The sequence below is a fragment of the Thamnophis elegans genome, chromosome 3 (genome assembly GCF_009769535.1).
Source record: "Thamnophis elegans isolate rThaEle1 chromosome 3, rThaEle1.pri, whole genome shotgun sequence".
Taxonomy (NCBI): domain Eukaryota; kingdom Metazoa; phylum Chordata; class Lepidosauria; order Squamata; family Colubridae; genus Thamnophis; species Thamnophis elegans.
In genome coordinates, this window is record NC_045543.1 from 84,926,098 (window position 1) to 84,942,429 (window position 16,332).

The window sequence follows — 16,332 nt, forward strand, 5'->3', positions numbered from 1 at the left end:
TTTTGAATTGGGCAGTGTCTCATCTGTTCTGCTTAATCCTTTGGCAAGTTTGCTACCACACAGCATTTGTTTAGGGGGAAAAAATGCCCCACACCTTTTGGGGACAAAGTCATGGCTAAATAATTTTCTTTTTCTCCCAAGTTATGTCTGTCTTAAAGATTCCACCTCAGAGAAGCTATAGACCAGTCATTCTGTCTCTCTCTTTCTATAACTTACTTCACTCGATTATTTTGAGTGTTAAAAAAGGAGAAAAGAATGTGCAGTATGCAGCAACTGTGAAAGCAAAAAACAAATGAACAAATAAATAAATGTTTGCTTATCCACATGTTTGTGAATAAGCAAACATAGATCTATGTTTCTATAGATAGTCATTTCCGCATCTTATGTAGTTAAGTACCCTAATAACTGTTGCATATAATAAATATGGAATTCAAATTGTAAATGATGTTATTTCAAATTTTGGGGTGCTTTATCTTGAAGCATCCAAAAATATTATTGGAAGGACTACAAATAATAATTTTGAGACTAAACTGCTTGTATATTTCTAATGCAGCTTCCTTCTTCTCCTTCCTTACATTAAAACTCGAACATAAGATGTGGGAGGTGGGGTGAATGCATCAAGTGCATAATGTCTTTTAGCTGCTAGAACTAAGGTGGTGTTCATCTGAAATCATCCTTCAAAACCCAAAACCCAAAATTGAATATTTCAGAAAGAGTGTAATTTGTCTGCTTGGCTGTTCATGACATTCTGAGGAATCTTCTCCACACCAGTGTCCAGAGTTAATATTTCTGTTTCTTCCAAGATCCAAATTTTGCGTCCATAGATTCCATCAGAATGGCTTGCACGATTCTGATCTTTGTCAGTATAGCTACTTCATGGCATTTCAATAAGTTTTCCAAGGCTAACAGGGCTATGTATTTCTTAACTGCGGGTTCCTTGAAGGTAGATCCTAAAAGGCGGGTGCTATCTATCACCTCAATATCTTTATTGTGACTTTTAAGGCTGAATGATGTGGTTATCGTTATCTTATTTAATTGAGTCCTATTTTTTTCTCTGTGCTCCTTGGCTTTTATTACAAGAGTTTACCAATCCTTTGCATTTTTGGCTATCGGAGTAGTGTTGTAGCACAAGTTATTGATGTATCTTCCCCCAGTTTTAAAACCATGGTCATCTCCCTCCAATCTACCTTCCTTTAACATATATTTGGCATATAAGTTGAATAAATAAGGGGAGAGTAGGCAACAGTGATGGTTAACCTTTTCAGCACTGAGTGCTGAAACTGGAGCTTGCGCGCTAGAGCACCAGAACCCGGAAGAGAGCAGCTGGCCAGTGCGCATGCACATGGCTGGCAGCCAGCTGCTCTTCCGGGTTCTGTCACACATACCTGCTAGCTGGTCTCTTCCGGGTTCTGTCATGTGCATGTGTGCCGGTCAATTGGTCTTTGCACGAAGACCAGCTGGCCGGCACGCATTTGTGCGACGGAACCTGGAAGAGCAGCTGACAATGGTCCGTGTGCCCACAGAGAGGGCTGTGCGTGCCACCTCTGATACACATACCATAGGTTTGGCATCACAGGTATACAACCTCCAATGTAGAGTTCAGCTATTCTGTAAATGAAACTTAGCTGTTGAGGCAAGATACTACGGTAGTATACATCTCCCTATGAGTTGTTCCTTTGATGCAAGTAGAAGGTTAGCCTGGGGTGAGATTTCAAACACTGTAACATAATCTAATGTCAATATGATACTCATCTTGCAGTTGGGAAACTGTACTGTGAAGCACTAATTTATTTTTGTTTGCACTATAATTCATTTTTAGTACTCGCACTTCCCCACCACAATAAGCTGTGTGGTGCTTCATTTTAGGTGTGCCTAAATAAGCAGCCAGAGTTATGATTTAGAATAATAATTTGTCTGCTCTGGCTTTGAACCGGCTAAAGACCTCCACAGCAGGCATTTTTCTAAAGCATTCACTTTGCGTCACAATGCAGGGAATCAGTTAAGAAGCAGACCTTAGTAATAAGTGGATACATATACACAGCAGTCTGGAAGACTGGCATAATTTTGTCCTCCCTAACTGCCTTATTTTCTTTCTATTCTAATGGTAGAGGTTATATCTGCTCCCAGAAATAGTTTGTGAAAAGAAGGGGCTTATAAATATACTGAGGTCATAGTGGTGAGTGGTGTATATGCATAGAAAATAATTATAAAAGCAGGAGTTCCTTCCAAAAGTCAACATTGAAAATTGAAGAAAACCATGATGTGTCTAGAACTTCAAAGATCAGAATCATGCAAGTATTATCTGTGACATTATGTTGGGCTTTGAAGAAGCAGAATAGGAAGAGTATTGACACTTTGGAACTTTGGTATTGGGGAATTGCTGTTGAACAGCCAAGAAAATAAAACAAATGGCTCTTTGGACAAATCAACCCAGAGTTCCTCAAACCAGAAATGAACAAACTCAAATTATCTATCATTGGTCACGTTATGTGAAGAACTGATTCTCTGGATAAGGCTCTAAGGCTGAGAAAGGAGAAAGGGAAGGGAAGACGACAAACCGCAGCAAAGTCTGTAGACTCACAGTGGTGGTGAGAACATATGACCGTGATGGCGAACCTATGGCATGCATGCCAGAAGTGACATGCATAACTCTCTCTGCTGGTACGTGTATCGTCGCCCCAGGTCAGATCTCCATGGCGTTTCTTTTGTGAGTTTCTGTTTTCCTGCAAACAACAAAGCATAAGCTCACAAAAGAAAAAGATCTTACCTCTTGCTGCACTGCTGGTGTTGGGATGCCCCACCTCCTGTCAGCCAGCTGGTCTTCAGTCTCTGCTGCGCATGCGTGCATGTCCGTGCATGCACATGTGCATGTAAGTTTGGGCATGCATGCGCATGCAGTTTGGGCATTCGGTGTCTAAAAGGTTCGCCATCACTGACATATGAGCTGTGGTGACGCAGTGGTTAGAATGCAGTACTGCAGGCTACTTCTGCTGATTGCCTGTTGCCAGCAGTTCAAATCCCACCAGGCTCAAGGTTGACTTAGCCTTCCTTCTGGGGTCAATAAAATGAGGACCCAGATTGTTGGGAGCAATATGCTGACCCTGTAAACTGCTTAGAGAGAGGGCTGTAAAGCATTGTGAAGTGGTATATAAGTCTAAGTGCTATTGCTATTGTTAGTGATAACTTGTCATTGAGAAAAATCTATTTAACTGGAGCTGAAACCTGCTCTAGAGCACAGAATTGATCAATCAACCAGTCAGGAGGAAGTTTAGGAAGAAGATACACACAGAGAGATAGCAAAAAAAGAGAAAGAAACAAACAAAGAAAGAAAGATATTTTCTTTTCACATAGTCTTTTGAAAAACAGGGTGGATTTTTTTCCTTCTATTCCTTGTACCTTCAGTTTTACCCTTTGGGATAAGTTATTAAGCATTTGATTAATTAGTAATAATCAAAATTGATTATTGGATAAGAGTACTTTTGTAGTTAAGGTTCTTGGCGATGTATGAAGTTGTATTGATGTTCCAACAATTCTGGAATTCCATTTTCATGGTTATGATGAATGAGCAGCCAGCTGCTGTACGCTTCTCAGATGGAACATACTGGGTTGTTGAACAGGGGACGCCTTTCTGAGTTTCTTTTGTGTTTCTTTTTCAAGGCTGAATAAAAAACTGAGATCACACTGAGTCTTTTATCTCTGGTTTATTCCAAAGCAAACAATCCAGAATCACTGATATGCGCTGCTTCTCTTGAAGAAGGAGGCCAGTGGTCATAATTGCAGCATGATACAATAGAAAATCTGGTAGCAGCTGAGCCATAAGGTGCCTTATTGTACTGAGCAAATTGGAAAGGATAAAAGTATAAGTTGTTCCAGTGAAGTTGTACATAGGGGGCTCTTGCATCAGAGGGAGGAGGCTTTGCCTGTGTTTTTCCAACTAGATGGAATCACAAAGGCTATGTCCCAATGCCACTGCGCAATTTACTATATAGCTGACAGACATTTCCATCAAATGGTGAGAATAAGGTTTGATAATTGACTGATGAACACATACCAAAAGACGGAAGGAAGGAAGTAAAAAACACAGTATTGTCCTTTAGCATTTTAATAGTAATATTCTATTAGTTACAGTAATAGAGAAATACAGATATGAATATAAATCTGCAGTGTGACACGTATGTGTGTGTGTGTGTGTGTTGTATGTGTGTGTGTAATTTCCTCTGCTCTCAATGCCATTTCGCTAAGAACTCTGTACAAATAAAGAAAAAGAGATATACCTATCATAAAAATTGATAGTATGCTCCTACCATAGTGTTTTTGAATCCTCGGTATATATTTTAAATGATTAAAATGCCTATTATTATTAATTTTATATAGCACACAATCAGTTGTCTTGAAAATGGGATTTTGAGAGTAATGTTTTTTTTAAAGATTTCTGAGCCGATAATAAGTGCAAATTTTAATTGTCTTTAAAAATCTTTCCTAGGGTAGTTTGAATTGTAATCAGTTGAAAGAGAACCACAGTCAGCAATAAGTAAATCTTGGAGTTACAAAAGCACACATTAAAAGTTATAATTTTAATGGAACATATTGAAAGAAGGTTGGTTGGTTGGTTGTATGTATCCAATTATTCTACAGTCATTGTAAGAACAAGAATATATCTGATTATACAGAATTGAAATGGTTGTATTTGCATCATTTGAACTGAGGAAATTTTCTCAGTTCAAAGTGGGGAAAGGGTATTTGGTGGATATGCTAATTTCCTAATTAATTACACTCTTCTGTTTGAAATTTGCTCATGTATTAAAATCTCCCCCCTCTCCCAATATAGATGATGTAGAGCAAAGAAATCCAAGTCAATGATAGCTCACCCAGACGAAACTGGCTATAGCTGATTAGTTGGAGATGGGTGAGCAGTATCTTCTGAAGCAGGGTGTCAAACTCACGCTGTCATGGTGGTGTCACGTGATGTATCAGAACTTTTCCCTCTTCACTAAACTTGATGTGGGCGTGGCCAGTGCGTAACACTTCCGACCCGTGGGCTGGGTGTTTGACAGTATTGTCCTAAAGAGAATTCCTACCTATATTTATCCACAATTGTATAACTACAAGTATCTTGACCAATCATATCCAATGGACATGAGCAGAATGGATCAATGGTATTCCTCTTCCTTTCCAAACTAACTTCAAAGTAGGTTTTGTTTGCCTTTATAAATATTACCCACACTGTTAAGTCTGACTACATAATGCTCTTTCGGGAATTCATAATTTATATTATTTATTTATTTACTTGGTAAATTTATATGCTGCTCATCTTGCTACGCAGAGCAATCTTTTACAGTGTGATTACTAATTGTGGAGAATACATATTTCTCTTTCTCTGTTTCTTTCTGTGGACCATGCGCATAGCATATAAGCACTCTTAAACTACTGCTAAGCCAGACAACACCAGTTTTTAAAAGTGATAAAGATACATTTGCTCTTAAAAGTTGCAGCAAATTCATGGACATGGACCAGTTTTGTTTCAAAGGAAACAACAGTACTGTATTTCCAATGTAAGGATTGCCAAGCAAGGATGTATAGGCCTCTCCTTTTTAACCAAAGATGCTTTTCCTCAGGATCATATTGCAATTACAGATGGCAGCTCTGTGATTCTTGGATAAGAAAACAATTGCTTTAAGGAATTGATCCCAGGCGCTACTTGAGGAAGCGCTACTTAAGCCATCATTTCCCTTTGAATCCAGAATGCTGCACTCCTAGTTACTTCTATATCCAATAAATTAGCTGCTTTTGATACGTTACAGAACTTCATTGACTCAGAGTGGTCCGAAGTTTGGGGGTTCGAGACGATATTATTCTACTCTCAGAAATGAATCATTTTAGCTGGAAAGCTTGGGGATGAACAGATGAACAGATGATAAGCCCGATCAACCATTTTTTCAGGGGTTAACATGCTTACGTGAGGGGACAACATGTGTTACGTTGAGCAGAGTGCAAGATGGGAAGCAGATGAGGCCAACTCTGCAACATGTGCTCTGTAGCATGTGAGCATTTACTATAACGCAGCTGGTTATGGGAGTTGAATTCAGGGTTATTTTAGCAGTTGTGGTATTATTGTGCATCTGATAGTCTGGAAACTATTATTATGTGAATTCCTAATTACAGGATAGCCTAATCTTTGATCTAAATGTTAATGTCTCTAATCATTTCTTTAGCTCTTTCATTTTAAGCAGAAGTAATAATGTTCACTTTGCAAGATGCTTGATGTTTATTAAGTAAACTGTCCTTCATCCTTGCAGATATCAAGAGGGGTTATAACTTCCTTAAGTACCACCCTAATAACATCAAGGTTTATCTTGTGTATCATGAGAAGTAATATATGTGATTGTGAGGTTTTTGTTTTTGTTTTGATACTGCAGGAATAGAACTATCAGTACATGTTTTTTTTTTTCTTATGTACAATTTCCTTACCTAGAAATATCAGGAAGTATATGCTGTTTGAATATATGAATGAGTCTGTCCTTGGCAGCTGATTTTTATTCTGGTTTCAATAAATTTATGAAGCTATAAGGATCTGAAAGCCTCTGAAGTTATAGTAATATATTGTATAGGATCTTTTGTTTCTTTTGTATTATAACATGAAATAATTTACAATTCAAAATTGTTTTTCCCCCCTGACATCTTTAAAATTAAAACCAGCCATTAACTCCCTGAAGTTGGTGGACTTTTTCTAAAGACTAAAGTAATGGTTTTTTGTTTTTTTTTACAAAGCATACGTTCTGAATTACTTGTCTTTTAGATTGTATTTGCAAATCAGTGACTAAACCATTTTCTTGTTTGTTATATTTGTTATATTGTTGTTATATTTTCTTGTTTGTGCATAAGCTGATTCTCAAACTTATAAGTGAATATGTCTTTTGGAATAATTATTTTAATGAGAAATTATCAAAGTAGTCAAAATGCTGATTTTGTTGATTTGTTACAATACGTTTACAACACATTTTTTCCAAGTGGAAGCTCTGATTTTCATCCCTAAATAGGGATAAATTTCCTCCCTAAATGTTAAATTACACATGAACGTAGAACTTATAAAGGCTATTGAGTTCAGTGATTTACTTTTAAATAAAAAGACTATTTTCTGAAGTAGATTTTTTTTCATCCTCCAGGCCAGGAAAATATTCTTATGGATTTGTTGATTCTTTCCATGTTTCTCTAAATGAATAATAGTCTAGTTTGAGTATCTATGATACACAATATATCTAAACTATTGGCCAACCCAGTTTATAAAGCTAGGTTCAGTTTGTTTGATTGTAACCCATAGTGCTCGGGTGGCTTATTTTCAAATAAATGTGCTTGAAGTTAGAGCTTGCTTAAATACATAAAGATCCTACAAACAAATAAATGGAAATTGTTCTGACTATTTCACCACATCCTACTAAATTGTTAGTATTTGATCTTTTGTACCTATTGATTAAATTGTTATTGAGGCATGAGATGTTATCAGTTGTTCAGTGTGATGGCCCTTTATGTTTCTACGCCTTCTGTTGCCATAGAATAGGGTCGTGATGACGAATTTATGGTATATCTACAGGCACATGAGCCATCACCCCAGCTCAGTTCCACTGCGCATGCATGCGCGCCTCCCACCGGCCAGCTGAGCTTTAATTCTCTGCCGTGCACATGGGAGATGCACACACATGCGTGGGGGGAGGGGGTTGTGCGTGCATGCCTGTGGGGCATGGGGAGCATGGGAGAGTGTGGCGACCCCCGCGTACCCCATTTAATACCAAAATTCTTGTAACAGAATTTTTCACTATGGTTTCCATTTATGGGTTTTATTTCCCATGGAGGCCCAAAAACGTCTTAGACCTTTGAAAGAGACAGAGAGAACAATACCTGCTGCTTGAGAAAGAATTTCTGGACAACCCTAACCAACCACAACACCTTCTTGTCTTCATTCTTCAGACTGCCTCAACTTCGGTTGGGGAAGATGACCCTACCTTAAAAAAAGGGGGAAGCCATTGTCTCTTTGTAGTGCAGGACTATTGATCTGTGTGAATGTGGGTGAATGTAAGTGCTACAATTAGTTGAATGTAATCTCTGGGACAGAGGGGGACAATTTCTTTATGGAGAGATTCACATGATAGACTCCACTAATTCAAGTTCAAACATCCTCTTGCCTGTATGGGAAACAGTTCCCAAGCTGGATGCGTGTGAAAACGGTTCTGTGGCATAACTTCCCAGCAATTTGGGGGATTATAAAAATTCCTTCTATCCTCTTAAGCCAAGAATCCCAATTTACATGTAATGCTAAACAAAGCCTTGATAGAGATCCCTTGATTTTTGTCATTCTCAGTGGTACAAAGGACTACCAGCATTATTCTGCCCCCCGCCCAATTTCTAATGAATTCTGGTTTAAATCTGAGCACTATAAAATGGCAGTTGCCATTTTTAACATGTCCTTGGGTGTAACTTCACATATTTTTCGTTACTCTGAGAATCAGTTTGGAATTAAATAAATACATTTAGGTTCTTTAAAATTAAAACATTTTCAGGCTGAATTTTTTTATCATGCTATTAAAAACTGGACTTCTTTGAACTGGACCTGATTTTTACCTTTAATTATCTGATATTGTAACACTGATTGTTTTAGATTTACACTTTTTAAAATTACAATGGAGCCATGTTGGATTGTTAGCATGCCTGGTTAATATTAACAATCTAGGGGTAGAATCGAAGGGGGGAGGGTTGAGGGGGAAAAACTCTTTAAAAAGTGTTAATAATTTAAATGTCACAGCCACATTTTAATAAGCGCTTAAATAATTTTCTTATTTTTTTCTGTCTTACAAAAGGTTCGACATCGATGGTGTGAGATGATTATTAAACACAAGTATGTGGCAGGATATGCTGATGTTGAGAAATTTCTCAATGAGGACCAGGTGAGTGTTCCTTAAGTACCCTTATTGCAGTGTTTCTCAACCTTGGCAACTTGAAGATGTCTGGACTTCCAACTCCCAGAATTTCCCAGCCAGCAAATGCTGGCTGGGGAATTCTGGGAGTTGAAGTCCAGACATCTTCAAGTTGTCAAGGTTGAGAAACACTGCCTTATTGTATTGCCAAACGCTACATAAATTGCACAATACAGATATGTTGGAAATGATCCTTCAAAGATGGAACCAATATAAATCCTGCTTTTTTGTTCAAATTTATGCTAAAATTTGACTAAGAGTTCTTTACTGTGGCCTTGACATTGCTTTACTGTGGCCTTGACATAGGAGCGTCATTGAGATCGGATCTCTGGCTCAGGAGATGTCCAATCTCAGAGTGGAAATTCAGCTTCTGAAATCTCCTTTTTGCCCCTGTTGAATTTTATTCAGCTTTCATTCTGTTGCTGGTACTCATTGGCAGAGGGAATATTAATTTATACAGGAAAATACAAATTAAAACAAAGAGTGGCCTCAGCACTTCTGATATTACATACTGTTCCCATAATTAGACCACGCACAGCAAGGGCCCCCAACCCCTGATCCGTGGACTGGCAGAAACCAGGCCGCGCAAACAAGCAAAGCCCCATCCAGAGGATGCGGGCAGTACGTGAAACCAAGCCCCCTTCAGTCTGTGGGAAAAAACTCCACAGAACCAGTCCCTGGTGCCCAAACGGTTGGGGGCCACTGACTTACAGAATTGTCAGAGGCATTCAGCACTTATTATAAGCTGCTATATAGTATCTTTGAGTACTCATCACATGTATTAAGGTGCAAAATAAACATTTATGCATTTTTTTTAAGTGTGTGTCAAAATTATTGTTTTTTCTCCAGCTTTTTTGCTGAAAAAAGTCTATCCATTGCTGTTTTTTTCAATGAATCTTCTGGAGGAGGGGCAGGAAAGTATGCAAACTCTGGAATGGTACCATTTGAAATCAAACCAGTGTCTTTTTGTTCCTGTCTTGAAAGATTAAAAGTCTGAACCAAATGCCACTATGACCAGTTAATATTTTAAGATAATAGAATTTCGGTGTAGATTAAACTTGGATCTTTGAACTATGGAAAATGATGGTGAAATAATCAAATCAGATTTGGAATTTTTAGTGATGGATTTCACATTTCATTTTGAAAGTGACAGATTCTTAGAAGTCCAGCATAGAGGTGATAATGTCCATTCAATTTAAATCATGTATGCTAGTTTATTTCTACTTTAATGCAGAATTCTCCTCCATGAGAGAAGTTTGCATGGTTTGGTAATAAATACTTGTCAGAAATGAGAGAAATTTTAGATTGACCCATTTTTCTTTCTTCTTCTTTCTTCCTATTTGTAAGAAATATCAACATAATAAACAGAGCAAAATAATAGATATCTTCAGTTTCAGAAACCATGTGTACCTGATGTGAGGCGAAGCTGCGTGTCTATGGTGCTGAAAATAATATAAGCAAAGGTCTTCTCCTTATTGTGCAAAGGGAAGCATATTATTTCAAGCACAAAGACAACAAAAAGATTTTTCAAAAATGGTATTGGTTGTCTAAGTGTACAAAGTCGTCATGCAATCCCAGGTTTTTAAAAGTCTTATCGCTATGGAAGACAAAAGGCAAATTACATTGGAAAGAATATTTCCCACCTAAGCTATCTCTCCTGAGAAAGTTTTCTCCCTGATAACCATCCCCTCTCATTTGGAGAAGATTCTCAAGAGTTATGAGATATTAGAATTCAAATTGGTAGAAAGTATTTTCATATTCTGGTTTCATGTGTAGTTCTGAAGGTTATAATTAGTAGACTTTTATCCATTAATGTCTGTCATAATTGTTAAGTGCTGTGATGGTGAGTTTTGTAACTATTCATTGTTTTTTGTCCCCAAAATTGTTTTAGTCGACGTTTTGATATTTTACTCTTTCTTTTCTCCAATTCCTCATTTTCTTAGGATCCAGTTCAAAATAATGTAGAACTGGTGGTTCTTGTGTAGTTTTTAAAATCAGTTAATGGGGAGGGAGGAAAAAAGTGAGTGTATATACCAAAGGTGCTGTTCAGTAGGGTCTGACCAGTTCTGGAGAAATGGTAGTGGAAATTTTGAGTAGTTTGGAGAACCGATAAATACCACCTCTGACTGGCCCCGTCCCTATCTATTCTCTGCCTCCCGAGTCCCAGCTGATCGGGAGGGAATGGGGATTTTGCAGTAACCTTCCCCCTGCTACACCCGCCAACCCACGCCCACAGAACTGGTAGTAAAAAAATTTGAATTCCACCACTGGTATATACACGTGTACATATATACATACATGTGTGGAGAGGATTAGGATATTGCCATTGGCACTGAGGAAAATATGTAAACCCCTCTCCCCACTCAAGTACTGCTTTGACTATTAATGGTAACAATACCAATGAAAAAAGAGTGGACAAAATTTGCGTCTTCCTCCTATCGTCTAACCTGAGTTTTTTCAACTTCGGAAGTTGCATTTCTTTAAAATGTCTTCTCAATGGTTCATATATCAGAATTGTCTATATTCAGTATGGATGAAAAAATATTCTGTGGATTCCTAAGTTAGTTGAATACTATCACAATTAAATCTTGCCAAAAACTGTAAAATTAACTGGTCATAACTGACTTCAATTCCAATTGCTTTCACCAGGACCAAATGGCCTCTTGCATTGAGGTCAATTAATTTTTGTTTCATGTCTGTTTGATGCATTGCATTTGCTCCTTTCAATATTAAGCTATACCTTTTAATAAACATTGTGCCTCCAAACAATTTTTAAGGGATTATTCTATCAGTTAAGGTTTCATCCATAAATGATATATTAGGATTTCCATGAAATGTTATTGAATAGCCTGTTGTCTTATCACTTGCAGTTATACATCTGAAATTCCGCAATATTTTGGAATAATTTGGAACTTTCAAAACTTGCAAAATAAATTGGTTGTTCATAGAACATCTAGGTCATACTCAAGGTGAAAGTAAATTTCCATTGTTCAAGCAGAAACTCACTTGTTCACTCAGGTTATGTTTGGAGATAATTCAGTTTTGCTTGGGTTTTGAAAACATCATGAAATTATATAAGCTATAGGATGACTATAGGATGACTTTCTTCCTCTTACAGGCAATGGGTGTCTACCTCTATGGAGAATTAATGTTGAATGAGGATGCAAAACAACAAGAAATTGCCTATAAAACTTTTGCAACAATCCGTGACATGGATGCATCCTCAGCTAAAGTAGTGGCAGAAATGTTATCTAACAAGGTGATTCCTCCCCCCACCCCCACCCCCTGGATAATTGAGCACTTTCAAAGGCACAGCAGCTGTACCACAAGAAAGCTTATAAATGAATGTACAGAATGTTATCAAATCTATTGTACCAAGTCATCTAAAATAGTAATATAACCTTGAATGGGTAAAAAGATTTTTGATGTAATTCTTATAGTATTGAAGAAGAAGAAACTCCTTAAATTATCCTTATTTTATCAATGAAGAAATGATTTTTTTCTGAATTGACCAATCTCTTTAAAAAAAAGGTAAACCCAGCTATGTATCTGTTAAGTATTTATAAGGGTTTGCAGAAACAGTTCATATGGAACTTATATAAGATTATATGAAAAGCTTCTGTATACACTGGGATGATTTAAAGTCCATTTAGTTTTTTCCTTATACTTGCTAGAATCTTTGCTAGAAAGATCAGTCAACTACAGAATCTTCTGAAATATATGCATAGTCATTTTTTTAAATTTTACAATATGCCAACTTTTTACTCCATACTTTTTAACTTCATAAAACATGAAGTATAATGGTTCCAGTGCCAACTTTAAGGAGGTATGAACATCTTAGGAAAAAAAAAATCTACAACTAAGAACGACTTAGCTTTGATTTACTATCATGCTTTGAACATCAAAAACCAGTTCCAAATGCTTAACAGATATATAATGAATTAACTTCGGTAGTCATAAGGCAAATTTAATTATAAAACACTTCCCTCATCTGTTTAGGACTTCTGTTATTTTATAATGCATGTATGGAGTAATTAATTGGAGTACTTGAAGCATCTCTTCCAGGCCTGCATTCTGTAGGTGCAAATTGGGGGATCTCTCAGGTATGAAAGTTCAATATATGTAAAATGAAACTTCCAGGATTACGAAATTGCTTCCATAAATCTTCTTCAGGAGACGAGTATCATCAATTCTGTGACCTGATTTGTAATCCTGCAACTCTTGAGCGTTTTATTCCACATACTATAGAATGAAAGGAACTGACATAAAGTCTTGCAGTTTGTAGGGTTTTTTGGCTGTCTTTCTTTAAAATGATAGTATGTTGTAAATCAGGGGTCCCCAACTCCCAGGCTTTAGCCCACTACTGGGCCGTGGCCTTTACGCAACTGGGCTATGCAAGCAGCAGCTTGTGCGCATGCATGTGAAGCTTAACTTGTGCAAACGGCGGGCCAGTGTGCATGCATGTATGTGTAGCTCAACTTGTGCAGATCAAGCTATGCGTGCATGCATGCTGGCCCATTGCTCCCACAAGTTGAGCTGTGCGCGCACACCTACCCCACAACCCAGTTCCCCCACCCCCACCCAACCAGCTCCAAAGGTTGGGGACCATTGTTTTAAATGGTTCATCGTGTATCTTATATTACTTTAGAATAATTTCATTACCTTCATTAAAGATGCTTAATTTACTTGAACACCATTTTAATTGTTTATAGAGCTGATCTGTAGGCCTAATGTATTCTAACATGTGCATGAAATAAATGTGAAAGTTGTTTGTTTTTCTAAGTCTCCAGTTCTCAGATAAAATTCTTATTACAGCTGACAATTTGTACAGATTCCATTCCTGTTTTGGTTGTTTGGGTTCCTGGCATGCTGATTTGTGATTTAAGATTAAAATCACATTGCCAGGGATTACCACATAACCATGGCATTACTTTCTGTGGCTTATTTCATGATGGTCTCATACAGCTTCTTGGAACCTGCTATGCTTAAGATACACAGAGAAGCTATTGAAGGATTTCAACTGCTTTTAAACTATGTTCAGATGGAGACCTCTCTAGTGAGGTGCAGAGCTTAGCTGATTGGTGAACAGTGATTGATTTCCTCTTTGTTCACAGTGGCTAAGTTCTGCACCTGAAGAGAAGGTGAGATGCAAGCCCTTCCTAAAATTTCAGACCCTGATTGCTCCTGCAAGCGATGGTATCATAGCAAGTATTTTCACAGACTGAAGATGATCAACAATGAAGAGTCCACCCGATCCTTGTATGCTTCAGTCTACCAAGAATGAAAAGAACCTTTGGGGGTGGGGGGTGGGTGGAATCCAGGTTCAGTTACAGCAGAAAAGTAATCAGGTGCTTTAAAAGAAGTTTGTTATACTTGCTTTTCTTAGCATTTAGATACTAATGTAGTGTATCAGCCCAAGAATGCCTTTCCGCCTCTTGAGCCTTTTATGTATTTGCCTTTAAAACGAACTTCGCATTTAAGCATCCAAGTTGCAAGTTGTAATAAGCCGGACAATTTACTATTGTTTCTAATAAATGCTCTTTTCTTTTTGTTGGTATGGGAGCTGCCCCTTGCAGCAGTTGCTGTTCCCGCCTGTTGATGGACCCGTCCTCCGGTGCCTACTGAGCTGATATCAGTTCTGATTTTATATACTGGCTCAGTTCAGCAGGAACAGGAGTCGAGCCCGAAAGCAAAAACCAAAACCAAACAGAGAATCTTTTCTGAGTACACAGATGTCGGTGAAAACTAATGTTTATTTCAAAGCTAGAACAGACTGATATTTTGATGGGAAGCAAAAATCCTTATGTGGGCTACCCAGCCACTGTCCTGCAGAAAACACAATGATTAAGTATGTGTAGGTTGCGTCAAGGAATTCTTAACTCAAGCAACAAATGTAATGAGTAATCTCTTGAATGCTTTATTCGTCCAATGTTTTCAGAATGGATAGTTGTGAACTTTCATGTTGTTTTCTTCACATATATATCCTAGACACAACAACTCTGATAATTGCATAGTTAGAAATTCCTTACAGCATTCTGGTGTGATTTTTCCCTTCTGCTATGGAACGCCACAGCCTCCTGCCTTCTCAAATTGCACAGAAGCTGACAGGAAACCTGATAGTCACAGAACATCAAGTTACCAGTGCTGCAATTCTTTCCCACTGTCTGCATTCAAAGAAAAATTAGAGTGGCAGAGACGCCATCTTAAGAAGTGGGGTTGTAAAGAATAGTCATCCCGTTTATTACTAACACTTTGCATGCATTCTTTTTTTAAAGTATTGCTTCACTGTGACAGAATAATAAGTTTTACCACTGTTTCCCTTACAGGAAAGGCAGAGACTTTAACTATATTTGTTACCAAATATAGTATTAGAATTTCTTTGATTCTGGACATCAAAGGGAGAATTATGTTGCTGCTAAAACAATCAGCTGAAAAACGTTTTATGCAGAGTACGTCTCTTTCTGGAAGGTGACAGAAACCAGGAAGAATAAGTCCTTCATCTCCCTCCTAGTAAAATACAATTACGACTGTGAATCCAAGGCCAAAAAGACAAAAGAAATATACAAAGAGCTAAAAACTCTTCAGTCAAGGGAATATTATGTGCCAGTTTAAATTGAACCTAATGTGTTTGCTTAATTAAAGTGAGGATTACTGATTTTGTTATTGTATAAGGCCCTCAGTCACACTATAATATAGGCATAATGTTAAGCAATATTCATGAAATATTGCTCTCCTGTGTCCAATGCTGACTGACTACCAGTTTCACTCAAAGCAATCTGATGCAACCTCAATAATCTGTGAATTTGTATCAGTCCCTTCTTTGTAAAACACATTTTGTAAATAAACTGATTATCTATACATTGTGACTTGACAGTTTTTATTGCTTGCAACATATCTGTTAATTCTGTGTGTATTCATGCGCTCAGTTTTCATTTGTCAGTGGATGTACTGAGTTAAAAATCTGCAGCCATGCTCTAGTTAGCTAAGAGGGGAGACACTCTATTACTCATGCATGTATCCAGTCAGTGTAACTCTTATTTACCCCTTTTTCTCTTTGAAACCAAAGTAATGTTTCTAAATTTTAATCAGCTGAATTAAACTACTAGCAGTCCTGGATTCAGCTCTGCAGACATCTGGAGCCTACAGGGCCTCTTACTGAGCTACAGCAACAGCTCTTACTGTAGACCTTTTTGATGTATTCAAGGAAGGATCCAAACTATTCTTGAAAGAAGTTGTGCTCTATTTCACAGCCTTTTGCAAAGGATAATGAAGGAAAAGCAGTTCATCATTTTGTATGCCTTTGTGAAAGATAACAGGCCGAGTAACGGGAATTCAGAAAGTAAAACACTACAAAGGAAACAATTGT

At 37.6% G+C, this 16,332-nt stretch overlaps 1 protein-coding gene across 4 annotated transcripts in view; it reads left to right on the forward strand.

The window, feature by feature from the left end:
* Positions 1-15,824, forward strand: part of AOPEP (aminopeptidase O (putative)) — a 220,715-nt gene extending 204,891 nt beyond the window's left edge. For 3 of the 4 annotated variants that reach the window (XM_032214527.1, XM_032214528.1, XM_032214525.1), the window contains 3 exons: positions 8,850-8,936; positions 12,085-12,225; positions 15,293-15,824. In XM_032214527.1, coding sequence (XP_032070418.1) covers positions 8,850-8,936; positions 12,085-12,225; positions 15,293-15,310 — 246 coding nt within the window. In that variant the 3' untranslated portion in view covers positions 15,311-15,824. The remainder of the gene's footprint in view (positions 1-8,849; positions 8,937-12,084; positions 12,226-15,292) is intronic. The other variant, XM_032214529.1, reaches the window with a different exon arrangement.
* The last annotated feature ends 508 nt before the right edge of the window (positions 15,825-16,332 follow it).